Source organism: Lacerta agilis, chromosome 3 (genome assembly GCF_009819535.1).
Source record: "Lacerta agilis isolate rLacAgi1 chromosome 3, rLacAgi1.pri, whole genome shotgun sequence".
Taxonomy (NCBI): domain Eukaryota; kingdom Metazoa; phylum Chordata; class Lepidosauria; order Squamata; family Lacertidae; genus Lacerta; species Lacerta agilis.
In genome coordinates, this window is record NC_046314.1 from 87,529,894 (window position 1) to 87,557,078 (window position 27,185).

Genomic DNA, 27,185 nt, shown 5'->3' on the forward strand with positions numbered 1-27,185 from the left:
GCTTCTTGGCCTTTGTTGCTTCCCTGGATCTTCAGCTTCAAAGGATGTTTCAGCACACTGTGGCAGGTCCTGTCTCTACATGAGGAGGCGGACACCAGCCACTTTCACCACTGGCAGTGTTGTCATAAAGACTGTGTAGGATCTTTGCCACTTAGGTTTCAGAGTCGCTGCATAGGGATAAAACTGGCTTAGCAAAGCTACATGGCATTAGGGCACCTGCTAAAAGAATAGGAGATAGTTACAGAGATTATATCTGCCCTTGGAGGGTGGTGTCTTGGGCCCCTCCTGCCTTTCTTTTGCCTCACAGATTAACCTCACAGGTATCGATATTGATCACACCTCAGTCCTCCTCCCTGTTGGAGGCAAGCTAGAATAACCCAATCAAATAAGGACAGCCTCCCATACACTCACAAGATATTACTGACCATGCCGGATCACTATCTCCTCGAAATACAATATTCTTCCGCAATAATTATCCCATAGCTCTTTGGTCTACTTCTTTGGCCCAGAATAATAATTTAGTTCATTTTTCCAATCCATGCAAACACTCTAAACTTAGAATACACACAAATATAAACAAATACACAATACAATCATACACACTATCATCATTAACATCACCACAATTTCAGACCAATTTAACATAAAACTCTGCTAATGTCAGGGAACAGAAAGATACAATTTTCCCCAAATAAAATCCATTTCTCCAACATCACTTTCAGACACACTACTAGAGCCATTGCAATTCTTACTATCTTGACATCCTTCAGAACATTCTCCTTTTTTTAAAAAAACTTTTACATAGCAACTAATCTTCTCCAATATAACATTGTACAAATAATCTAGGGTATTTGGGTATAGCTATTTTCTCCTTACTGTCTTCTCTTTCCTAATATTCCATTTCTCCATCCCAATTATATTACCAGTTCCAACAGCCATATCAGAGACTAACTTTCCCTCCTCTTCTGTTTCCTGCATCCAAGCACCAGCCATTGATCCTTAGTACCTAATTTTCTACTTATCACCTCACCAAGCCTATCAGGACCTCGTGTCCAAGAATTAACTTACCACCACCAACCTATTTTTGACCCTCAGGAGTACTTAAGGTGGAAACAGGGCAGTAGGGAACAAATTCTGACAGAATTGGGTTGTCAGACAGAATAGAACTTGGCCTATTTATCTTGCTTCAGAGCCATCGGTTGGTCACTCTCATCATCTCACACATGGCGGCCAGCTTAGCAAAATTGCTAACTCCTCACAACGGTGTTTCATTAGGACAATGGAGTTGAACCCTTGATGTGCTCATTCAAATAGTGACAATTTTCAGGTTTCTTTTAGGTAACAACAAATTATGGACAGGCAATAGGAAAAACTCCTGTCTTTTTAAAACAATCTTTGAAGGGCTTACTATATATCTACCACCTCTGAAGCAGAGCCATCTTCAGGCCTCTCTCATTGTCTCACGCTTCCATGGCAACAACCTGGCGGTCCTCTCCATGGTTTGGACAATGGATTCACCCCCCTAGATGTGCTCTGCAACCTTGGCATGGAGGGTGGTGTATTGCCTTCAATATTGTTTCCTGCTGGGCAGGGGGTTGGACTAGATGACCCTTGGGGTCCCTTCCAACTCTATGATTCTATGATTCTGTGATATGTATATCTTCACTTTATCATCAATTTTTCTTCCAATCATTCCAAAATTTCTGCCCCCTTTTCCTCCTGTGGTTCAAACTTACTCCAAATCCTAACTTACACTGTCAGGGCTACACTGTCAGTTGCTAACCATGAGCCCCTTCCCATTCTACTTCAACATTCTCTTCTCCTTCATTACACATCCCACAAACCTACATCTACATTCCCAAATAACTTTCTTCCAAGAAGCCATTTCTTCTGTTTCAAAACCTTCCCTGAAAAACTTAAAACCTGGGATATAAAATAAAGCTTTCCCCTCTAATCAACTTCTGTTGGAAACAATCAAACTGCTCAGAAGACATAATCTTCTTTCCCCCCTTGTGGGTGGCAAATTCCCTTCCTTTGCAAGATTCACTGCTGCAAAGAGAAAAATCCTTGCTGTTTAAACTAAGGCTTCTCTCTGTTTCTGTCCATCTCCCCACTCTCATTGCTTTACCAAAGGTCAATTAAGAAACAAAATAAGACTGTACCAGCTTTAAAAACAAACTAACAAACATTCCTGATTGCAAGAGCAGCCCTCCTTTCAATGCTTCAGACACACTTTTACATTCACCTTAACATTGCAGAGAAATACTTTTACAGCCCATTCTATTGAAGGGACATACCTTGGCACACAAACAATTTCCAAAACACACTCACCTAACCCTGGGATTCAAACAGATTCCTTGAAGGGACAACAAAACAAAACAACAAATACAAATTGTGCAGCCACATATACAAGGAAAAAACAGACTTCCCAGACTTCGTTGGCAATGCAGCAAAAAATGAAACAATTTTGGGAACACAGAGTTTGGGAACACACATTTTAGGGCTGCTTTCTGCCCCACCTTTCCAGAATGAATGCAAGCCTCAAGCAGGGACCAACACACACACACACACAGGCACTACAGATACAGACAAACTCACAAAAATCACACTGCACAATCACTGCAAACACAGAACTCATACAACACACACATACTGAAGGAAAAATATTCAACAGGTTCATAAAATTATTACAAGTCATAAATTTTTACACAGCAACAAAAAATCCAATTCCCCATCTCAGCAAGCTCAGGTTCAACCTGGGACACTCCTTCCACCTAACCAGACTTTTTCTCATGCACACACTCTCCGCTTCGCTAGGGACACTGAGTTCCTGCGTCTCATTCACTCAATACATCCACTGGAGCGTCCCCACACACCATTCACCATGCACAGAGTAAAATCACAGAAAAATTCTTAACCCCCTTCTCTCTCTGAAAAATTCTTAACCCCCTTCTCTCTCCTCAGAGAGGGCACCCCCCTTCTTTTCCCCACAGCCAACGGCACTCTTTTGCTCTCTGCTGGCTCCTTCCTGGCGGCCCTCTATGGCTCACGGCCAGGCTCCTGGCGGCCCTCTATGGCTCACGGCCAGGCTCCGGTGGCAAATCCACTTGCACACTACCGGATTTTAGCGGCGGCCCTCTACGACACACTGCCGCTGCAGGATCGATCGCATCCTGCGCTTCCCCTTCCCTGGGAAGCTGCTCCCCCTGTGGAGCTTACCTGTCCTCTGCAGATCTTACTTCCCTTCCCCCCTTGCGGCCGCTTTCTCTTTCTCCCGTCGCCACGGTGCAGTTTGGCTCTCCCCCTGGGGTGAGCAGGTCCCTTCCCACAAACAGGCAGGAAGCGCGCTTGGGGCCAGCAAACGCCAGACCAGGAGAGCCTTTTCTGCTGTGCAGCGACGCCTCGGACTCCCTGTTTTCTCAATCCCGGGGAACAGCGAAGGGTTCCCGGCCAATGCACCACGTTATGGAGCCTTATTTGCCCCTACGGGTTCCCATTGTTGCGCCCGGTGAGAAAACATGGGAAAAAAAAACCTGAGGCTTCTGGCTTCAGAGAGAGAAAGATTTAATTTCTGCATGCAGAGGTACTTCGGTGTTTAGATAGCCAAGCAAGTACAAAAGTTAGCCAGTTTACCAGCAGTTCTTATACAGTTTTCCAACTCATTCCCCCCACCTTCGGAAAACTTCCTCTTGTCCATATAAGGAACATTTCCTGTTGTACATTTCCTGTTATACATATAAGGCAAAAGGACATATAAGGCAAAAGAACATTTAGCCAGAGTTGGTTCATGCGCACTCCAGCAAGGCCATCCTATCTCTTGACCTAGACAACAGTTCCTCTCTGCAAGGACAGCTACAGTACTCTCTGCGTAAGGTCTGCTGTTCTTATCTCCAGACACTTAGTAAGGCAAAGCTTGCCAGAGAGAAGTACAATGCAGATCAAAGTTCACAGCTTTACAGAGCAGTTTCATACAGAAAAGCTTAACAGGGGCACTTTTATACTTAATACATTCACTGGACTAACAATACATTCAGGTAAATATATAGGTTAGCTAATTAACCCCTTCCAGTATAAAGAAACGGAGCAGCTGAAAGAAGATGAGATGGATACCCTGAGGCTCGTTGCAAGGAGTGTTCTGAACTGTGCCTGGATCTGTGGACATTTGGAAAAAGAAGGCAACTGGAAGTTTGGTTCTGGCGTCACTAGGAGAAAGATAATGGATAGAGGGGGAGTGGGGTGAAGTATTAAGTAAAATCTAAAACGGTCTGTTATGGCATTCTGAAATCGGAGGGTGAAGACTGTTAGCTGTATGTAGTTTTTTCTTAATAAGAAAGGAGATATTTGAAGTTTTTATGTTATTAGCAGCAGATTAAAGAACAGAGGAGATAGTGTAGATCTGATAAGAACGATTTGTGAAGATTTATGATGATGTATTGCTAGTAAATCTAGTATAAGATGATTAAGTTTATAGACTAAGATGATTAAGATGACTGTCTAATTCTATATATATAATTGTGTTTAATTTTTAGAAGAGGTTAAAAAGTAGATCAGGGGTATAAAATCGAAGGTGAAAAGGTAGGGGAAGTCAACCGTCAAGATTCAGAAATAGAATTTTTTTTTTTACGAGATGCTTAAATAAGAAGAAGAATCCTGGCAATGTTTGTATTTGGTTTATAATTGTATTTGTTTTGTATGTGTATAAATGTAGGTGTGGATATGGGTGTATGTTGTTATAAGGAAAAAATGCCAATAAATTCTTATTAAAAATAAATAAATAAATGGGGTTCCATTTAAAATACATGGATCCAGAAATGAACATAGAAGTCCCAGCTCCCCCCACAACCTCACTTCTGCGATGGTGCCTTCAACAGCCTCTTCTTGTCCAACTTGTGTTGTGGGATGAAGTGTCCTGTTTGTCCTGAATCTAATTCACATCAATTTCTTCAGGTAGGATGTCAGACCTTTGGTATTTTCCTTATAGCGTCCAGTTTGTTTGTAAATGAAACTTTAATGTGGGTGATGAAAATGCTGCAGTTGTGCCTGGTTAGGAACCTGCAATTAGGACGCTGCAGGTAGACTACTGAGTGGTGCCATCTAGTCATGCATATTTGACACTTTATATGTCATATAATGCTGGTGGTGCTGTGGTCTAAACCACTGAGCCTCTTGGGCTTGCCAATCAGAAGGTTGGTGGTTCAAATCCCCGTGACGGGGTGATCTCCTGTTGCTCTGTCCCAGCTCCTGCCAACCTAGCAGTTCGAAAGCATGCCAGTGCAACTAGATAAATCGGTACTGCTGTGGTGGGAAGGTAAACGACATTTTCGTGTGCTCTGATTTCTGTCATCGTGTTTTGTTGCGCCAGAAGCAGTTTAGTCATGCTAGCCACATGACCCAGAAAGCTGTCTGTGGACAAATGCCGGCTCCCTTGGCCTAAAAAGCGAGATGAGCACCGCAACTCCATAGTCACCTTTGACTGGACTTAGCCATCCAGGGGTCCTTTACCTTTTATTTTTATTTTTACTTTATATGCTTAAAAGATCAGCGCTGGCTGCCTATTTCTACCAAGCCAAGTTCAAGGTTCTGCTGCTGACATATAAAACCCTAAACTATTTGGGACCAAGACACCTAGCAACCCCCGTCCCCCACAAGAGGACAAATCAGTGATCTTCAGAAGAGACTTTGCCTGTTGTCATCTAGAGACATCACAGGAAAAAGGAGTTATCCAACCCTCTGGAGTATCTCCCCCCCCCCTCCAAAAAAGAGAGAAGAAGAAGAAGAAGAGTTTGGATTTGATATCCCGCTTTTCACTACCCGAAGGAGTCTCAAAGCAGCTAACATTCTCCTTTCCCTTCCTCCCCCACAACAAACACTCTGTGAGGTGAGTGGGGCTGAGAGACTTCACATAAGTGTGACTAGCCCAAGGTCACCCAGCAGCTGCATGTGGAGGAGCGGAGACGCAAACCCGGTTCCCCAGATTACGAGTCTGCCGCTCTTAACCACTACACCACACTGGCTTGTGAGAGATTTGGCATGCTTCATTGGTTAGATATTTTAAATGTCCAGCACAAACCCATAGCAACAAAGGAAGCTGTCTTATATTGAGTCAGACCATTGGTCTATCTGGCTTAGTATTGTCTACATCAGGGGTCAGCAACCTTTTCCAGTCATGGGCCAGTCCACCGTCCCTCAGACCATGGGCCGGATTATATTTTTTTTTGGGGGGGGGTGAACAAATTCCTATGCCCCACAAATAACCCAGAGATGCATATTAAATAAAAGCACACATTCTACTCATGTACAAACACGCTGATTCCCAGACCATCTATGGGCCGGATTTAGAAGGTGATTGGGCCTCATCCAGCCCACAGGCCTTAGGTTGCCTACCCCTGGTCTACATCGATTGGCAGTTACCCTCAAGGGCTTCAGACTGATGCTCTGCCACTGAGCTACCTTGCCCCTTCTGTTCTTTGTTCAGGGTGATAAAGTTCAGTTATTAATTGTACTGTTTCAAATGGTGGACCTTCCTAAAGTATTTTGATTATGACTTGTAATACCGGTACTTTATTATACTCTAGCTGCATTCACACAGCGGTTTACTGCATTTCCCCATTTCCCTAACTTCCACAATATATTTGAGCTTTTATACCATGTAAAAGCAACTTCTGGAAAACTAGTGGAATATAGTGCTTATTTAGCACTCATTTCCATATTACAGTATTTGATTCCAGGGAGGGGGGGGGGAATCCATTTGCAACCTCCGTAACCTGGAAAATCGCAGGAGTAAAGTGACAGAATTGGGGGCTACAAGGCCACAACAGGTATTGTAGTGTGAAAGTAAAAGTAGAAAATGTGGCAAAAGCACGAATTTAAATCAGGAAAGTTAATGTAATTTTCTCCACACCTGAATGTACCCTTTTGCAAACAAATTAATGGTTTTGCCCCCCCCCAAAAAATGCAGTATATAAACAAATAAATAGATAAATGAATAAACAAATTTGTACCCTGCTATTCCATGAAACGGAACTCATGGTAGCTAACGATAGTATTAGATATCTCAAAACATAGCAACAGTCAAATAACGACGACAATAATATTAATAAATTTGATTTTAAAAACAGCCAGCTGAACTAAGAGCATATTTATACAGAGTGGCGATAACAAATCAGCTAACGAGCGTCAAAGGCCTTTGTGAACAAAATGCCAAAATGTAGATGTTCCTGTTGGCTTTAATTCAAATACTGCCCTTTAAAGTAGTTTGCATATTCTGCTCCCCACCCCCACCCCCACCCCCACCCCACCCCACCCCACCCCCGCCCATATCATGCAGCTGCAGTTGCCTCATTGCCAGGCACAGGTTGTATCGGGGCTCCGCTTCACATTCCAACCAGCATTAATTTTTGGTAATGTATTTGCTGGATGCAGGCAGTTAATTTGTATTTTGCTGAAGTCCCCCCCCCCCCACCGCCGCTCCCTGCTTTATCTGAGGAATGTCAGCGTCTTACATTACACAGGTGACCTGAGGAAAACAAAGATCTGCTGGGATTGGATGGGAACCGAATGGAGACATTCATTTCCTCAGCATTGGTGGTGTAACAAATCAATCTTGACTGTGCTGATAAATTGAACTTCAAGCTTGGCAAGGTTCCTTTTCAGGTGCAATCCAGTGTGAGACGCAGCAGGAAGCGAAAGCTGAGGGAGCCCGTCCTTTTCTAGCATTTCATTTTGCAAAAAGCTACTCGCTAGGAAAATCAGCCTTTCTCCAATCATGGCATATCTGGCAGGGGTGGGGGGCCAGATATCTCTAAATAAAATAAAAGCAGCATGTGGAAAGGACCCAGTCCAGAAGCTTGTCTGAATAAGCACTAGTGACAAGAGCTGGGTTTTCTTTTAAAAAGCCACTTTGAATTTATTCATTTGATTATTATTAATTTATAGTCCCCTTAATTGATTGATAGCCAGTGTGGTGATTGATTAATTGATAGCCAGTGGGGTGTAGTGGTTAAGAGCGGTAGACTCGTAATCTGGTGAACCGGGTTTGCGTCTCCGCTCCTCCACATCCAGCTGCTGGGTGACCTTTGGCTAATCACACTTCTCTGAAGTCTCTCAGCCTCACTCACTTCACAGTGTTTGTTGTGGGGGAGGAAGGGAAAGGAGAATGTTAGCCGCTTTGAGACTGCTTCGGGTAGTGAAAAGCGGGATATCAAATCCAAACTACTACTACTACTACTCCTCCTCCTCCTCTTCTTCTTCTTCTTCTTCTTCTTCTTCTTCTTCTTCTTCTTCTTCTTCCAGCAAGGAGCATAAGGTGGCATGCATGGCTTTCTTCTTCCCCATTTTAGCGCAACCATTCTGTGAGGCGGGTTAAGCTGAGAGACAATGCCTGGCCCAATGTCACCCTATTGCTTCATAGCTGAATGGGGAGTACAATTCTGGTCTCCCAAGTCCTACACCAACACTTTAGCCATAGTGCAGGGAGGAGGGACCTGTTGCCCTCTAGATGTTGCTAGATTCCTATCACTCCTGGCCATGCAAATAACAGCCGAATAAATAAATTCAATAGTTGTAGATCACTGAAGTTGCCTAAAAATCGACCTCATGCAAAAGGATACAAGAGTCTACCAAATTCCATATGCATTTTAAGCTTTATTATTCCTCCAGTTGTATTATACACACAAGATGAACTCTTTTGTATTCTGACAATTTGGGGGCTAGATCCTCAAATCAATCCTGATTTCTATATTATGAATTGCAATATTGGCCTGCCTTCTCTATTCATTGTGTTGTATGCTCTGCTTTCCACATCATTCTTCTGTCTCCATGAAAGAATTCTCATCCAGCTCTCAAGCTGCACAGGGGTGTCCTTGTAATTCTTTCTGCTAATGTGCCCAGTGAAAAGTGTGATGGCGTAGAAGTAGCTCTCAATATAAATGAATGCATCCCCCCCCCCGATAGATTGTGTGTTGTTTCCCACCACGCACACAGAAAATAGGAGTAATATCTTCAGAATTCTGGAAGTGTTTCTCTATAGATATATAATATTTTCAAAAATGTCAAGGAAAGCACCATGACAAGAACACTTTCCTTGGGATCCGCAGAACGGAGTTTGCGTTGTACGAGTGAAGGCGTACAATGAGTTCACAAAGACCTCTTTTCACACATCTCAGCGCTACTTAGCGTTATAAAAACTTTATTGAATAACCAGCAAAGAAGGATCCTTCAGGGTGCATGAATAATCAATAGTCACACAATAATGCTGCAATCACACATAGTTGTGTTAAAAGGAGGCAATGCACAAACGTGTAAAAATATCAGATACGTAAAATGATTGGAGCACAATGGAACATATATACTTGGCTATAGCCATTTCCATAGAATCAGAGACTCACATAAATTGTAGAGTTGGAAGGGGCCACGAGGGTCATCTAGTCCAACCCCCTGCAATGCAGGAATCTTTTGCCCGACGTGGGGCTCAAACCCATGTTAAGAGTCTCACTGAGCTATCTCATAGTTTCCTTCATAACCTGTGCAATACATTACAAACTGTATTAAAAAAAAAGTTTTGCAGGGTGAGGTTTTGGCCCTGATTCTGCTCTGAAAGCAACATGTGCAGGCAGTGGCAGCTGAATAGCAATTTTATCACCGACCTCAGCTGAAAAATATCGGATAACAGTGGTCTGCTCGTCAGGAAACAACAGAAAGTGGCAAACTATAGTTCTTGTGACCATCTCTGCCAAATCCCAAAGGACTGCACAGATTCTTGCATACCTGTTTTCATTATCCTACCCTATCCGATAAGCTTATGATGAGTAATTAAAAACAGCAATAAATAAATAAATACACACACACACTGTACGGTTAAGTAGGCCAGCTACTTACTCCAGCCCCAAATGGAAATGCAAACGGAGAAGAAAGGAATTTGGGGAGTGCCGTCCAATGTTCAAAGCTAAGCTTGGAAACAAAGGGAGGACTCCATAATAACCTAAAAGGACATGTGGACCCTAACCTTTGCAGACAATCTGAAGTACTGTCAGTATAAATGTTCTTCATTTTTATCCAAACTTTTCTATTACAAGCTCTCAAAATGGCTTACAAAATAATAAATACAAAAATAAGCAAAATTATAAATATAATAAAAACTCATTTTTAAAAACAACAACCCAAAAATAGTGTTTTAGCAACGATAACCGTATCATTTTTAAAAGTAGCAGCCCATAAGATCAATCAGATGTTCAAAGCTTGTTGAAACAGATACCTAAAAAGACACTTATAAGGAGCCCAGCGAGATCTCTACCAGGTATTCCAAAGCTTTGGGGCCACTACTGAAAAGGCCCTGTTTCTTGTAACTGCCTGTCTGAGCTGCCACAATGAGATGGCAAGCAGTGCCTCCACAGCTCAGCTTACAGCTCAGGCAAGTGCATCTTGGAAATGAGCTGCTGCAAGGCCCTTTAGGCCACTTCGATTTGTTCACTTGCTCACTGTTCCTTGTTGCAGCCATATAACTATCCCATCCTGGTTTAACAGCAGATATTCCTCAACGAATTGAAATGACACATGACTTGACACCACAGTCTTCATTGTCACCCAGCTGCTTGATCAGTAACTCAGTTCCCCCTTCCTTCTTCTAAGGGAAGCGCTTTTTAAAGAAGCCTGTGCCAATATGCTAGAAGCATGTCCTTATGATTTCTGGCCATAGCCCATGCTGCACCCACAAGCAGTCCCAAGAGACATCAATGCAGCTGCTCCCAGTGAATGAAACTCTTCCAGATTCCACAAGAGTCACAAAGCTGGACTCAAAATGTCCCCGTATATGGATAAAAGGATGTCACTTCTGTCCTTGTGAAGGGTCCAGGTAGCTTGGCTCAACTCTTCTCCTTTGCTTTACTTCATGAATAGAGAGTCATCATCATCCACTGCCAAATACCAAGGAGAAATGCATTAAAATGGTTTTATCCTGCTCTACTGCACTAGGGGCTAGCCTATGAAATGATCTCCTGTTATACCTGACCTAGTCATTGCTACTGGTTCCATCACAGGACCTGGTCCATGGAGGTGGGCGCCCCTGGGGCATATCTATCTATTGGTCCATCAAGACCAAGATAGGCAGGACCACCACTGCCATCAACAAGGAAGAAGGGCATCTCCATCAAGGCCTCCTCTTATGATAATTCTGCCATCAACCTAGCCAACTTCAGGAAGACCTGTAAGGCAGGAGCAGCTCTGGTCTTGTGGCCCAGACTTTGCTATCGTTCCCAGATATGGCGTGCCTGGTGTATTTCACAGTAGTTAGCGTAGTCCCTTCTGAGCTCAAACATTCAGTAACTCTGTCTCTAGATATGAATGAATCAACTTATTTCTGTTCTGACGGTTTTGTACATATTCAAAAATAAGTTTGTTCCATTCATTGCAGATTTTTATAAGAAATAAACAAAAAAAATATGCATTTAAATTATACCTAAAATATGCATTTTGTACAAATTTCCCTCTAAAATAGGAAGGGTGTTTTGGGGTTGTTGTTGTTTTGCATTTTCCATTTAATAGATATATTTTAGTGCACACTGCAAAATTCAAAGAAGTGTGCAATCCACTTATTAACTGCTTTCTGGTTGACTTGGAAGTTCTGGAGCTGCAGACTAAGTTGGTTTGCTTTATAATGTGGACTGTATAAAATTATCCTCCATCCCCACAAATGAACCTAGGAAGCCAAGCTCCTGGAAGAGCTCTTGACCCAAGGGTTTCATTGTCCTGTCAATCAATCGCTGCAATCACTTGAGAGTTATACAACCAAATTCCAAAAGGAGGTGATAGAACAAAATACAAAATTATTTTAAAAGGCATATAATATGCTTTTGGAATGGGAAACCAAGGATGAGGAAGTAAAATCGGTAATGATAAAATGGACACAGGACATTGGACATAATATACAACTGGATGATTGGATAAAATTGTGGAAATGAATTTGAAGTTTACTGATTGCATATTATTAAGAGAGAACTATATGAAAATGATGTACAGATGGTATATTACACCGGTGAAGTTGGCCAAAATGTACAAAAATGAAAAGAAAGAATGATGGAGATGTGAGGTAGAAGGCTCTTTTTTATCATATGTGGTGGGATTGTAAAAAGGTGAGGGAATATTGGGAAATGATATATAATGAACTGAAGAAAATGTTTAAAAATACGTTTGTAAAAAAACTAGAAGCATTTTTGCTAGGCATTCTAGGGCAAGATATTCCAAAGGAGAAGAGGACTTTATATATGCATACTACAACTGTGGCGAGAATGTTAATAGCACAAAATTGGAAGAAAGAGAATGGGAACCATTTATAGACTATCTGAAGAAACAGAAGAAGACCAGCGACTTGATGGCAGGATTTAAATAAACATTGACAATGTTAGTAGCATGATATATTGTTAATAAGAAAATAGTATATTAAAATTATCAGATATAGCAGTGTTGAATAGGGGGGGGGCGGGAGTTGGGGGAAGCCCAGGGAAGAAGGGAGGAGGGAATGTAATATGAATGATATGGATATATGTTGTTTGTGATAAAGTTAAAACTGAAATTTAATAAAATTTTAATTAAAAAAAGAGTTATACAACCAATGAGGTGCTCCATTGATTGAAATATTAAACAGGAGACCCGGTTTTCCACAACAGATGGCGCTGTGCTACAGCTGGAAAATAAGGTGTGTGTCCTTACCTCGGACTCTTGAAGATATATTCCTTTGCCATCTTTACTCGTATTGTGAAAGGCCTCTGCAAAAGGAAGAAATGATAATGGGAACTGTGGTTTCCCCTTCACCGAGCTACAATTCCCAGCACCCTTAAGAAACTAAAGATCCCAGGATTCTTTGGGGGTAAGTCATGTGCTTTGAAAGTGTGTTGAGTGTGCTTTAAATGCACAGTGTTGCTCTCTCCTTAATGTCCAAAGACAGTCATTATGTTACAGACAGAGGACTTGCGACTGAAACCCAGTTTTGCTTGAGAGAAATAGACAGAAATAGTCGTCTGCCTCCTCACCCATCATGAGTTCCACACGCAGCATGAAGCAGGCAAAGTTCTCAAAGGTGATGTTGAGGCCAGGGTTCCCATATCGCATGACCAGCAGCTTGCAGAGTTCATTGCTGAGGGAGACTCCTTTAGAAAGATAAGAAAGGCCCCAAAGACATTTAGGCTTACTGTTCAGATTTTCCACATACAATCACAGTGCAAATGGTTCTGGACAGTTTTTCATTTATTTAATTTTATCCACCTTCCCCCCCCCCCACCCACCCCAGTGCAGAACACTTAACTCACATTTGGTGAGAATGCTGCTGAACATTTAGCACCTATGGTGGCTGAACTGGTCATTCATTCTTACGGCTACAAAAACCCCATGGTGCTTTTAATCAGAGGGGTGTGAAACTGTCAGGGACTCGGCAGAGGAGGAATGGTGGAGACCGCCTCTCCCCCATCCTGACCCTTCCAGGGAGGAGGAAGAAAAAGACAATATAGATTTACAACAGGCATTTGAGGGAGATAGCAGCTCAGAGGCAGGTGAGGGGAAAAGCTGGGAAATTAGGGGAGAGCTGGAACAACACCCGGCTGACACAATGTCATTAGAAAGTATTCCCGACCCTCCATCTCCCAGAACCCGGTGAGCCTTAAAAGTAGGAGAGCAAAGAGCTCAAAGACAGAAGGCACGTAGCAGCACCCGTAGAAGAGATGATGAGAATGACGAATGAGGAAGTGGGAGAGACAAGGGGCGGAGATTTACTTGGGACAAGGCCATTATCCAAGAGGCTGGGTTCTATAGCCTCTCTCTGTAAAGACTGAAATAAAAAAGGACGGTAAGAAACTTTTCCTTGTCCTTATACTTTCCTGAGTAACCAGCCAGGAGCCGCTGACAGCACCCTGACAGAACCCAGGCACTGCCATGGGCAGAAAGTTGGACTCGACTGTGGATAGTCCTAGTTATATTATTTACTACATTGATATTGTTCCATCTTGAATCCTTTAAAACAACTCAGTGGGGCAGGAGAGACTAAAATATAGCGACAGGCTAGAATCACCCAATAAGCTTCATGGCTGAGTGGGGATTTTAACCTGGTTCTTGCCAGTCATAGGCTGACTAACCACACTGGCCTTACATATGAAGACAGCGGAAATGGTGGCAGTGATGATGCTGGAAGACAACTGTGCTTCAGTCAGGAAGCCATCCCTCCCTTCACCAGAACCACACAGAAATTTGCATGCCATCAATTAAGAAATTACTGCCATGAAGCACATGAAAGTAAAGCGCTGAGAATCACTGGGATTTAAGCATCTGTTACATGAAGAGCAATGGAATATGCGATGGAAGCGCACCGAATCAATTAATAATGCATTTCTTAATTTAATCACACAAAGTTTGTTAATTTGATGTTCAAAATGCTGTATTTTTAATTGCATTACGCTTCCGGTGATGATTGGCTTATTGTTGTCATACGGTGTAGCAAGTGAATTGTAACGAATTCTAATTTCATTTCTTTTCGTATACAGTTTTAAAGTGTAACTTTTATCGTGCTTCCTATGTGTTAGTTTCAAACTAAATTAAGTTAATTAAGCTCCAGCTCCAGCGTCACTGTGAACTGTACTAATCTCATTTAACAAAGCTGCTTTCCCCGCACCTTACCACCATTTACCTTACAGCCATTTTTGAATCAAGCGTAATTATTGAAGAGCCAAAAGTTTGTGGCTGAAAATTAATCATCAGATTCAACTCAGCTCATTTTGAGAAAAATCTAGTGGGACAAACAACTTACATTTCCAAAAACAGGTCTGAGCAGTGTAGGTTAATGAATCTGCTACTGTGTTCTTTGAGCGTGCAGTTTATCTGGTCTGATCTAAAATGTGTGACAATTCAGAGATCTGGCAAAACAGATCTGTGCTGCTTGCATTGGGTTATATACTAACTACTTGACTGACACATAGCATATGTGAGTAGCAGGACATCAGATTAATTAGGACGCCACTCTATGGATAAATGGGAATCCCATGAGTGAAGCTGGTAGAAAGAGGTGGATTCCAAGCCCTTATCAGGGATAATTATTATTTATTAAATCTGCTAGCCACTTTGTCTTGCCCTCGGCAACTCAGAGCAACCTGCAACCAAACAGATAACCTGATGATGGGACAATGCTGGAAACTGTGTTGAGACAATGTTTTCTTGCTCAAATTTGCCTTTAGAGGATGTTGTTGGACTACCGCTTCCATCGCCATTGGGATGCTGGCTGGGGCTGTTGGGAGATGCGAGCCCAACAAGATCTGGAGGACCACAGGTTCTCCATCACTGACCTAGGAAGAATATGTAATCTATATCACAGCATCAGTCCAGCACAGAAGGCTTCAGCACATGCCCAGCATATCTTACAGCAAGGGCCAATGTGGTGCCCTTAGATGTCGCTGGACTACAACTCCCATCATCCTTGATCATTGGCCACACAGGCTTGGAGCTGATGGGAGCTCTACTTGGGGAGTCACAGGGTCCTCATCTCTGATTTATAACCTGCAGCTCTTTCTGGAAGGAAGTCAGACTGGATCCCATAAGAACCAAAGAACACAAGACTAGCTCACAGAAGCCACCCAAATGCCTGGGGGAAGTCTGCAAGCTTGACTGCTACAAAAACAAAACTCTTCCTTTTTCCTTACCTAATTCTTGCACAGATGCTTGCAGCTCTACTTGATCCAAGGTTCCTGTTTGATGAATATCATTTTTCTGGAAAACTGCCTGTCACAAAAAATTAAAGAGGAAGATAACTAAGTAAGCAGGGCACACCAACCCATTCACCCCTCAGTTGGCTATGCCGGCACCACTGCCACGCCTGTCTTCATTTAGTGCAAAGGGTGCAGAGGTCCTGTTGCCACCTGAGGGAAGCAGACAATGCTGGCAGACTGCCTAGCCTGAAAAAGCAAAACAACAGAGTTATCCATTTTGCTGCAGATGGACAATTGATAGGACCATCGGAAACGTATCTGCCTCTCTGTGTCTGTCTGGCTACCTTTCTGCCCACCTGGACACAAGCTAAGAACATGACTACACACAAACAAACACACACAGAGAGAGGGGGGGTGGGGGTGGGGGAGGTCATAGCTCAGTGTCAGAGCATCTGGTTCAGGTTTGATGCAGCTCACGTTCCTCGCCCACCTTTAGCTTCCCATCCCCCAATGGGGAGGGAGCAATTTCGAGGCAGGACAGAGGCCCATGCCTAGAAGAAGCAGAATAAAACAGCAATCGTGTGCAAAACAGTAGACTAAATTATGCACAACAATAAAGATTGTGCCTGTTTGCTTAATTTATGTAGGTTGCAGGATTTAGTTTCCTGTTCAAATATTTCGGCTAGCTTTGAACTTCAAAACGGCACTCCTAACTCTGCCACTCCCGTTTTCAGGTGGCAAATGGGGTGGTGGTTCTGTGTTGCTTTTTTTTCTGGCGTGTGAGCAGGACTGTTGCATGAAAGATTTGGGCAGGAGGAGAAGGCGCTTAAGCTGGCTGTGGTGGCTAGCAGTGGGTTCTTTCCTTCCTTTTCTCCCCCCCCCCCCCAAATGTTGCCTGCTTGACAGTAGCTCTTTTAAAAAAACAAAAAACCTTTTTTTCCTGGATGCCACAAAAATGTCTGGCAGCCAGGGTAGAATTCTGTCCATACCCCTGTTAGGCAGCATTTTTAAAACAGCAAAAAAGTGGTTGGGTGGGGAGGAACCTGGGGCCAGGTTAAGCTTAACATTTATTAGTTGCTTGTGACTTAGCAGAAGCCTGGTGGGGACACACACAGCATCCTTGCCTGCTCACCTATAGGAAATTCTTTTTTCAACCACTGGCAATTATAGGACCCCAGGGATCTCCAGAAAAAGCACAGCTTTGAGGCTGAGGAGGCAGGTCACAATGCCTATCTGCCCAGCATGGTTTTCACCTGGTGCCACCCTGGTATTTTAAAGAGGGGGTGGCTCAGCCTCCTCAGAGTGGCAGTGGTACCTGCATGGTGCTTTCCCTTTCCCCACTCCTCCTCCCTATGCCAGCACCAGCAGTAGAACTGGGAGACGAAGGAAGCAATTGCCCCTATTGCCTCCTTCTCAACTCCAGTACTAGAGGAGTTTCAAAAAAATGGTGAGAAAGTAATGAGGTTCTTATCCATGGAATCTCCACCCACTCAATTGTCATATTGGGACACACACACACTTCTTTACCTGGTACTGAAGCAGCTTCTTCCACAGGCATCTGAATTCTTGAATGCTCAAGGTGCCAGTGTTATTAAACTGAATCGTGCAGTCAAGGTGTACAATATTCAAATGAAGTTTGTTGCTGGGGGAGAATGAGCGAACCTGGAAAAGTTCTGATTAGACCAACCTGAGAGCAGCGAAGTCAAAGACTTTGGATTAAAAGTAGAGAAGCCACCGGGGGAATTTCTCGATTTTTGTACTTCCACTAAAAATGTGACCTAGCGCCTAATGCAACCAAAGTCAAAGCTACGTTATTGATTTCAAGAGGTCTTTGAACCTTGCCCCAGGGGCTACTCTTCCTTTTCCTAAAATCAATGAGCATTTTCTCATTAACTTCAAAGGCAGCACAAAGCAAACTATGGACTGTGTATTCATGAGAGTTAAAACAAGCGCATACACTGTTTACTCAGAGTTAGCCTTTATAAGGGCAACTTTCAGCACAATTGTAACTGCGTCTATTCAGAAGTAAGTTCTGTTGAGTTCAATGGGATTTACTCCCAGGGTTGGGATCACAGCCTTGGTTACAAAGAGATACCTTACATCCACCTGACATCCTTCCTAAGGTCTCAGCTGGGTTGCCTGGCATGCTTTGGAGATCTCAGAAGGAGTCTTGCCTTCTCTCCTTAGCCCATCCCTAGACTACCAATCTTTCCAAGGTCTGTAGCTTTAATATTATGTTCAATAGGAGGAAATGGGAATAAGACTCTGGGGCAATAGCAGGCAATGGTGTGAGGGAGCCAGGTGAGCAAAACCACCCAGACTATAACAACTCTCCATCCATCCATCCATCCATCCATCCATTTATAGCATTCGTACCTTGCTGTTCGGCCAAAAAGGCTCCCAGAGCAGCTTACATGAAATTAAAACAAGACACCCTACCTGCAGGCCTACATTCTAATAGGTAGGGACAAGGGACAAGGTGGGAAGAGGAAAACAAATGTCAAAAACTCAGACAGTACTGCTCAGGAGCAAGGAGACCGTCACTCCCTGGTCTCAGGGTCTGGTCTAGAGAGACATGATCCAGCAATCTCACTGACGCTATGCTGGTCTGAGTCTGCTCAGCACCTGGATGGGAGATCTCCCGGAAAGCCCTATGGACTCTGCCTGCACACACTGCCTTTCTCCTTCCCATTTCTCTACTTCCCTACAATTCAAAGGAGTTGAATATGTAAATATTCAATATTTGGAAACTGTCAAAAGAAAGCAACCCCCTTCTTCAGTGCATTGGTCAATTATTTTGCTATCTGCCCGACAGAACCAAGTATTCATGTGTGGGTTATACCTGTGGACTAAAGCAGGGGCATAGGGCATGCAAACCCTATCTATCCATGACACCACCCTTTAATTCACCCTGTTTCTCAGTCCCTAATCTTCCCGTGTTGAGCATGGAAGGTCTGCAGGCCATTTTTCCTTGAACAGGACTGGAACATCTTGCAATATCCCCCCCCCCCGCCCCCGCTTTGTCAGGGTCCCCAGTCTCGTTCAACTAAAAACAGGTCAAAACTTCCTGCAGACATTCACAGCTCAGTATGGGAAAAGTCTGCCACCTGCCCCTCATCCACAGATAGACATTTGTGTGTTCAGGCAAACACCAAGGCACAGCTACAGTTAAACCAAGAAGGCAGGATACATCTAAGAGGGCCAATATACCCCGGCAGGCATCCAGGCTAAATCTCAGGCCATGGTTCTGAAGCTCTGGAAAGGGGGAAAAAAGTATAATTGAATGAGAATAGGGAGACAAAGCAAATCCACAAGCAGAATAATATCTGGGTCCCAAGTGGTAATGGTAGCCCTCTTTGGAACAGAGCGCATTGCCAGCAAGGGCCTACAACAGGAGAGATAGACACAAAGGTTCTGGTACAGACTGTTACAGCAGATGTCAGCGAGAACAGAAACCAGGCTATGGCTCAAGTCCGCCAGTTTCAATGACATGCAATCCCAAGGAAATGTGCACAGGCGGGTGTGTCTGATTGACCTTGGGAGAAGCCTGTCTTTGCCTTTTCCTGCTTGATTTGTCCCTTGTGTAGCTTGACTAGCAGCAATAGACGACAACCAGGGATAAATCTGACGAGTTTTGTGTCCTCTGCCTCTCTTAGGAGACCGAACAGATAGACGAGTTAAAAACACAGAGCCGAGCCTCGGTTAGCGATAAGCGAATGACAAGAAATGGAACAGAAAGGGAGTCTAATCTTGTTGCAAATCATGATTATAGATTGCCTGCAGACTTCCATGGAGCAGGCAACAGGCTCATAACTCACCGATCCCTTCTCTACAGAAACCGACAATGTTTTAATCTCATTATAGCCCTGTTTATTAAATATGAATCATGCACTGTAAAGTTTGGAAATGAAAGCCTTAAAATTGATTGCCTATGAAGAATAAAAGATGAGCAGCACAGCCTGGTTAGTTTCCTTATAGATTTCCCGGTGCCTGATGGGTTACTTTGGAAAGATACTCGAGCACAGATAAAATAGCCATCGCACCCTCAGTCTTAAAAGAAGCTAAAACCCTGAATAGACAAAGGTTCTGTTTTGCTTTCTGTTTACTCTGAACCTGTGCCACAAGAGCTTTTATCTCATTAGCGTCAACAGTTTCAGATCTTATCCATTTATAAATTAGGAATCGTCTACCTTGTTTATTGGCTATGCTCAGTCTGTAAGCTGTGCGTATCTGGAGGCAGAACAGCCCACAGGAAAAATAGGACTGGGCTTTCTTGGAACCCATATTTGCCATTCATTTATTTAGAGGCATTTACATAGTGCTTAGGGACGTGGGTGGCACTGTGGGTTAAACCACAGAGCCTAGGGCTTGCTGATCAGAAGGTTGGCGGTTTGAATCCCCGCGACGGGGTGAGCTCCCCTTGCGTGGACCCTGCTCCTGCCAACCTAGCAGTTCGAAAGCACGTCAAAGTGTAAATAGGTACCGCTCCAGGTGGGAAGGTAAACGGTGTTTCTGTGCGCTGCTCTGGTTCACCAGAAGCGGCTTAGACATGCTGGCCACATGACCCGGAAACTGTACGCCAGCTCCCTCGGCCAGTAAAGCAAGATGAGCGCCGCAACCCCAGAGTTGTCTGCGACTGGACCTAATGGTCACGGGTCCCTTTACCTTTACCTTTACATCGTGTTTAATAGTTAGCATTTCTAAGCGGTTTACATCAAAATAAACCAAGTAGAGAATAAGCAATACAAAAAAATAAATAAATCATGGAATCAAACACAAAATGCCTGCTGGAAGAAAAAAGTATTTGCCATGCACCTGAAGTTCAGCAGGCAGGGTGCTGGTCTAAGCTGGGGTGGAGTTCTGCAGGTTTGGTCCTGCAACACTGAATGCACGATTTCTAGTAGATATGAGATGTGCATCTTAGCCATCAACAAAGAGACCCCCCAAGAGCTCGGTGATTGGCTAGGGATATAAGGAATCAGGCTGCCCTTTCACGGTGCTCATTATTTTTATGAGATGCATTATTTTTTATGAGACGTGGGTAGCGCTGTGGTCTAAACCACTGAGCCTAGGGCTTGCCAATCGGAAGGTTGGCGGTTCGAATCCCCACGATGGGGTGAGCTCCCATTGCTTGGTCCCAGCTCCTGCAAACCTAGCAGTTTGAAAGCACGTCAAAGTAGGTACCACTTCGGCAGGAAGGTAAACAGCATTTCCGTGTGCTGCTCTGGTTTCGCCAGAAGCGGCTTAGTCATGCTGGCCACATGACCCGGAAAAACTGTCTGCAGACAAATGATATCACCCATGGTTGATTTTGTGTATATTAGGTTCTGTGTTTTCCATGTCAGGTAGTACTGGTTACATACGGCCATGACCACTACTCCATGTAAGGAGCATGTATATTAAGGTATGATTTTTATTTCTCTTAACAATATAAAATTTTTCTGACTATATTTTTATTTTTCTGAATATTATTTTGGACTCTTGTTGATGCTGAGCATTATCCTTTATATGACCCTTTATATGATTGATTGGATGTATATATTCTGTTTTGTTATTCTTTATAGTTATGAACTGAAGAAGATTTTACCGAAACAGTGTACTGATCCGGAATGCTGTCTTCGCTGCATATTATTTGACATTATAAAATTTCGCTGCATATTATTATATATCTTTTTTTGCAGACAAATGTCGGCTCCATCGGCCAGTAAAGCGAGATGAGCCAGGCAACCCCAGAGTCGTTCACGACTGGACTTAACTGTCAGGGGTCCCTTTACCTTTTTTAAACCTAAGTCTGCAGTCGCCAGCCTCTATTCATGCTGTTGGTGGGGGTTAGGATCCAGTAGACAGCTCCACCTGCTAACCTCAACCAACAGAGGGTTCCACTGTTACGGAGGCCCCACTATTACGGAGGAAACACTCTTGGCAAGGGTGTTCCCACTGGCAACAGCCAGCAGGGGGGCCCCAAACAGGATGTTGCAGCAGCAGAGCAATGGTGGAGCTGGGTAAGTCATGGATCTGCTGGATCCTACTCCAGTCTTTCTGTCGTAGAAGAAGCCGGCCTGGCACTCTCTGCTGTGCCAGGCTGGAACGGATGCAGTAACAGCAACTCCTCAACACCACCTTCCAACCCAGCCAGCAGGGAACTGGAAAGACTGCAGTTTGCAGCACAGGATGTGCTCTTCCACACCTTGGCAGTCCACCCTAGGATTGGTCTGCCCAATGTTTTTAGGGTACGCTGAATACAATACGAATGGCACAAACATTCACAGGAAAGAGTGAACAATAAAGAAATCTAAATATACTACAGAACCAAAAGCCTTCCTAAATGAAATATGGTGGGAGGGGCCGGTTTGTTGGTTTGTTTGCAGTGTCTTGAACTGAGAGGGAGTCAGCCAAGAAGGCTTCCCATGGCGGGAAAGCAGGACTGGTGGGGGGGGGAGCTGGGCAGAGACTGGAATAGTGAAAAGATATGGTAACAACTAGGGATAAAGAGTTTGGAGTTTGGATTTGATATCCCGCTTTATCACTACCCAAAGGAGTCTAAAAGCGGCTAACAATCTCCTTCCTCCCCCACAACAAACACTCTGTGAGGTGAGTGGGGCTGAGAGACTTCAGAAAAGTGTGACTAGCCCAAGGTCACCCAGCAGCTGCATGTGGAGGAGCGGAGACGCGAACCCGGTTCACCAGATTACGAGTCTACCACTCTTAACCACTACACCACACTGACTCTCTGGGTGCATAGTATATACAAATTTTGGAAACACATTCAACAAAAATAATGCACCTAGGTTTTTTTCTGGAGCTATACCTGTTTGTTTTTGTTTCAACTGTATTTTGTGGTTCCATTTTTATTGTATTTGAACTTGATGCCCACCCTAAGATCATATTTGATGAAGAGCAGGAAATGAATTTTATAAATAAGTAAAATAAAAAGAAAGCATTTATAATGGAAGGGGAAGTTGCCATAGGGAACATCCTGGAGAAGAGGAACGCCAGAGGAATTATAACACAAGAAGACATCAAAGGGGAAAGGCTAAATAGTAAGGAAGGATGGCTCTGTTAATGGAGAATTTGGGGTGCCTGAAGATAGTTCTCTGCTCTCACAGCTTGGGAATTCAAGCTGTGCCCCAGGCTCAAGATCAAAGTCACAGGGGGGTGTCATGAAGGACTCTGATGATCAGTACCCTGAATCATACTGTAGTTGCAGCCTCCTTCCTTAATGGAGAGGGTGATAAGTCATTGCCTAAGGATATGCCTGCTTTCAAAGTTCTTTGATACAACCGTAAGGGAGCTACAACAATTCTAATGGTGTCCACTGGGATTGGTGGGACAGAACCACAACCTCACCAGTGCCTTGCCCCATGCCCACCCCAGCAAACTTATTTTATCACCACCAGCAGCAGGGTGGCGATGCCCCTCCAACTCCCTCATACGCAACTGCTGCATACTTGATGTCTGTTTCACTGTCTTCTAACTACTAGCATCCAGCTTCCAGCCCTGCAAAACCACCTCTTCTGTGGTGTCTAGCGAAAAGTGAGGTTACAGGGAACCAGGCAGAGGGCCTTCTTGATAGTGGCGCCCGCCCTGTGGAACGCCCTCCCATCAGATGTCAAGGAAATAAACAACTATCTGACTTTTAGAAGACATCTGAAAGCTGCCCTGTTTAGGGAAGTTTAAAATGTTTGAGGTCTTATTGTGTTTTTAATATTCTGTTGGGAGCCACCCAGAGTGACTGGGGAAACCCAGCCAGATGGGCAGGGTATAAATAAATTATTATTATTATTATTATTATTATTATTATTATTATTACCGGAGCACACCAGCAGAACATGAGAGCAAAGACTTCTTTGACTTTTATTCCTAAGCAACTGAGCCCCAGAAAGTAAAAGTGATAGAGCTGCTATAATTAAGAGTATGAAAATGTTATCATTTAAACACGATTAATAGAGGTTGACACGATACCATCTGCAGAGCCTAATGAGAAATGTACCCATCTCTTGTGGAGACTGAGCTACATAATGAAAACCCTCACTGCCATTCTGCACTTGGGTCCGTGTTCATACGTGATGCTGCATTCCGCAGTCCAGATCATACTTACTCGTCCATGCCACATTGTTCAAAATCCTCATCAGCTGGATTGCATTTATCTCAGGATACTAAAGCAAGAGAGACAAGATATTATAGAAAAACCCAAGCTTTGCATGTTTCAAGTTCTACACATTCAAAAGACCGTAATTTTTAATGGATGCATCACATAGAAAACTGAGTTTTGAAGCTGCAGTCACAGATCAGCTGTGAAAGTCAAGGCATTTTCATAAGATATCAGCAGTGCCTATGGTCATCAGGGAAAAAGAAGAAGAAGAGTTTGGACTTGATATCCAGCCTTTTACTCCCCTTAAGGAGTCTCAAAGTTGCTAACAATCTCCTTTCCCTTCCTCCCTCAAAACAAACACTGTGAAGTGAGGCTGGGAGACTTCAGAGAAGTGTGATTAGCCAAAGGTCACCCAGCAGCTGCATGTGGAGGAGCGGAGACGCGAACCCGGTTCACCAGATTACGAGTCTACCGCTCTTAACCACTACACCACACTGGCTCATGTTCATACTTAAAAGCTTATCGTGAGAATCTCTACCTGCATGTGAACCTTGCAACTGGCTTTATTATTTTGTCCCAATTTTCTTCCTTCCTTCCTTCAAGTGGTGTTGAGCTGATATATGTTTGGAAATATATACAGTGGTGCCCCGCTAGACGAAAATAATTCATCCTGCGAAAATTTTCGTCTAGCGGGCTTTTCGTCTAGCGAAGCGGCAATGACAGCCGCGCTTTCGCTAAACGAAAGAAAAGACGAAAACTTTTCGTCTTGCGAAGCAGCCCCATTGACTTTTTTGTCTTGTGGGGCAGCTTTCGCTAGACGAATGCCGTTCGTCTAGTGAGTTTTTCGTCTAGCGAGGCATTCGTCTAGCGGGGCACCACTGTACAAATCAAGTCAAACCATAGTGGCAGGATTGTTCTATAGCAGGGGTGGCCAACTCCCAAGAGACTGCGATCTACTTACAGAGTTAAAAATTGGCAGTGATCTACCCCCTTTTGGGGGGGTTCAGGTCAAAGTTGTTAAGCTTTTTTGGGGAGGAGGAAGGCCCGTTTTTTAGGCTTTCAGATCAAAGTTGTTGTTGACCTTTTTTAGGGAGAAGGAAAGCCCCATTTGGGGGGGGGGTGCAAGGCAAAAACATAAATGAATTTTTTTTAAGGGAATCCAAAGTTGTTGAGCCAGTGATCTACCAGTGATCTACCACAGGAGTCCAGTGATCTATAGGCACTGTCTGATGGGCTTTCATCAGCATGCTTTCCAAAATGTAGGGTTCTCCCTCCCTCCCTCTCTCTCTCACCTACAATTTTTTTTTCATGGAAACTAACACGAACAGGGCAGTTTGGTTATTCCCTCTGGCGGACTCTATAGGCAGACTTACTTGATCAAAGTACTTAGTGAAGAAATCTTCCCAATCTTCATGTTCATCAATTATTTCCTGCAAACAACAACAACAAATCAGAACAGAAGCAGGATGGAAATGCTAGGTAAAGGATTGCAGTGGATCATCAGCCCAAGCCACTAGACCAGGCTTCCCCAACCTGCAGCCCTCCAGATGTTTTGGCCTACAACTCCCATGATCCCTAGCTAACAGGACCAGTGGTCAGGGATGATGGGAATTGTAGTCCAAAACATCTGGAGGGCCGGAGTTTGGGGATGCCTGCACTAGACCCACAGAGGTTTAGTGGAAGAGAACAGCTGCCAGTCAAATGTATCATAGAAAAATTGACTTTCTGCAGTCCAATTCTGCATGCCAATTTAAAAGAGTTTATGGGGGAAAGAACAGACACCCGCAGCCACAGAGTCTTGAGTTTGACTTTTGAGATCAGAGCTCCCACTCAGTAAATGCCATTCCCAAGATGCCGTGAGAACGAGCATCCACTTGGCTTATGTATTCTTCAGTCTTTTCTCTTGATAGGATGAATTGCCAGCTGCTGGGGTTCAATCAAAGGAAGCGCGTTCACTTCCCATAAGTTACGACATCAACATACCCTTGTGGCGCTGTTTGAACATTAAAAAAACAAAGTGAGTTACACCTCTTCTCCCCTTTTAAAAGCACACAGCAGGGATCGCCTACAGTGTACATTTCCAGATTTGCATCCTGCCATTCAGGCCTCTAAGTGAAGCTGGCCAGCAATAAAAGTCCATTTGCAAGCTTAGCCCACCGTACTCAACTGATTTGTTTCCCCACCCTGGAAGCTCTGCTGAGGATCGCACATCAGCACAGAGGAATAGAGGAGAGAAGCAAGTCAAGCCCTGTAGCAGTTCTTCAACTCACCTTTGAAAGGACACAGCTGGAATCACCACCCAATTCACTGAAATCAAATTTTAACAAGTAAAATGAGAGGTGTAGATAGTGCAACAAGGTGAGAGGGGGGAGGGAAGGCAGAAATGTTTCTTTTGTCCCATACAATGCTTCTTCTGGATCAAGCTCTCCCCACGAACATTGCTGCTTCCACCAGTGTTGGTACAGCTGTGGAGCCATCTGCTTTTACAAAGTTGACAGGCCCGTAGCTGTTCTGCAGCCTTGAGCCCTTAGCTGCTGCTGGACTACAACTCCCATCATGTCCAGCCAGCTTAGCCAGTGGCCAGGGATGATGGGAGTTGTAGTCCAACAACCTCTAGGGACCCAAAGTTGAAGAATGTAACACACTGTGGTCTCTGAGCTTCATTGATGGTCTATGAGTCCATTGCAACTGGTGTCGCCAGACAACTGGTGGCTGGGAATGAAAGCCCTGGCAATAGTCTTGAACTCTTTTTGCCAGTAAGACAAGATGCCATGGGATTTTCTTGGAGCAAATGAGTCATTTTAGATTAAGCTATGTGCCCACTGCCCCTGCCTCCACTCCCACACCACATTCCTGCACTGTAGTCATCTTTGTGTTGCTTAATTATGATTTTAAGTGCTGCTTTAATGCTATTTAATATGTATGTACCCCACCCTGGGACCTTGCAATGAAGAGCGGGTAACTAATTCATAAAAGAACAAACAGTGGTTAATAATGGATTTATATTATTATATTTGTTGTTGTTCAGTCGTTCAGTCGTGTCCGACTCTTCGTGACCCCATGGACCAGAGCACGCCAGGCACGTCTATCCTTCACTGCCTCTCGCAGTTTGGCCAAACTTATTATATTATATTGTTATTTATTTATTTATTAAATTTGCATACCTTCCCTTATTCGTAGATCTCAGGGCAGTTCACAACATATAATCGCAATACAAAAAAACACAAAATGCACATTTTTCCTACTAAAAATAGGAACAAAAACAAACCTAGAACCCTCCTGCCACAACATTGGAGGTCCATCAGCCAAAGGCCTGGTTGAACAGGAATGTTTTTGCCTGGCGCCTAAAGGTGTATAATGAAGGTGCCGAGCAAGCCTCCCTGGGGAGAGCATTCCACAAATATGGAACGACTATT

General features: G+C 43.8%; 1 protein-coding gene across 1 annotated transcript in view; it reads right to left on the reverse strand.

Annotated features, from left to right (window-relative positions):
- Window positions 1-10,161: 10,161 nt before the first annotated feature.
- The window catches only part of LOC117044156 (calpain-14-like), a 34,661-nt gene continuing 17,637 nt past the window's right edge, over window positions 10,162-27,185 (reverse strand). Inside the window, 9 exon segments of the mRNA XM_033144637.1 lie at window positions 10,162-10,910; window positions 12,703-12,758; window positions 13,023-13,139; window positions 15,672-15,750; window positions 17,205-17,273; window positions 18,868-18,932; window positions 23,776-23,833; window positions 25,143-25,199; window positions 26,040-26,076. Of these exon segments, the coding sequence (XP_033000528.1) occupies window positions 10,884-10,910; window positions 12,703-12,758; window positions 13,023-13,139; window positions 15,672-15,750; window positions 17,205-17,273; window positions 18,868-18,932; window positions 23,776-23,833; window positions 25,143-25,199; window positions 26,040-26,076 (565 nt within the window). The 3' untranslated portion in view covers window positions 10,162-10,883.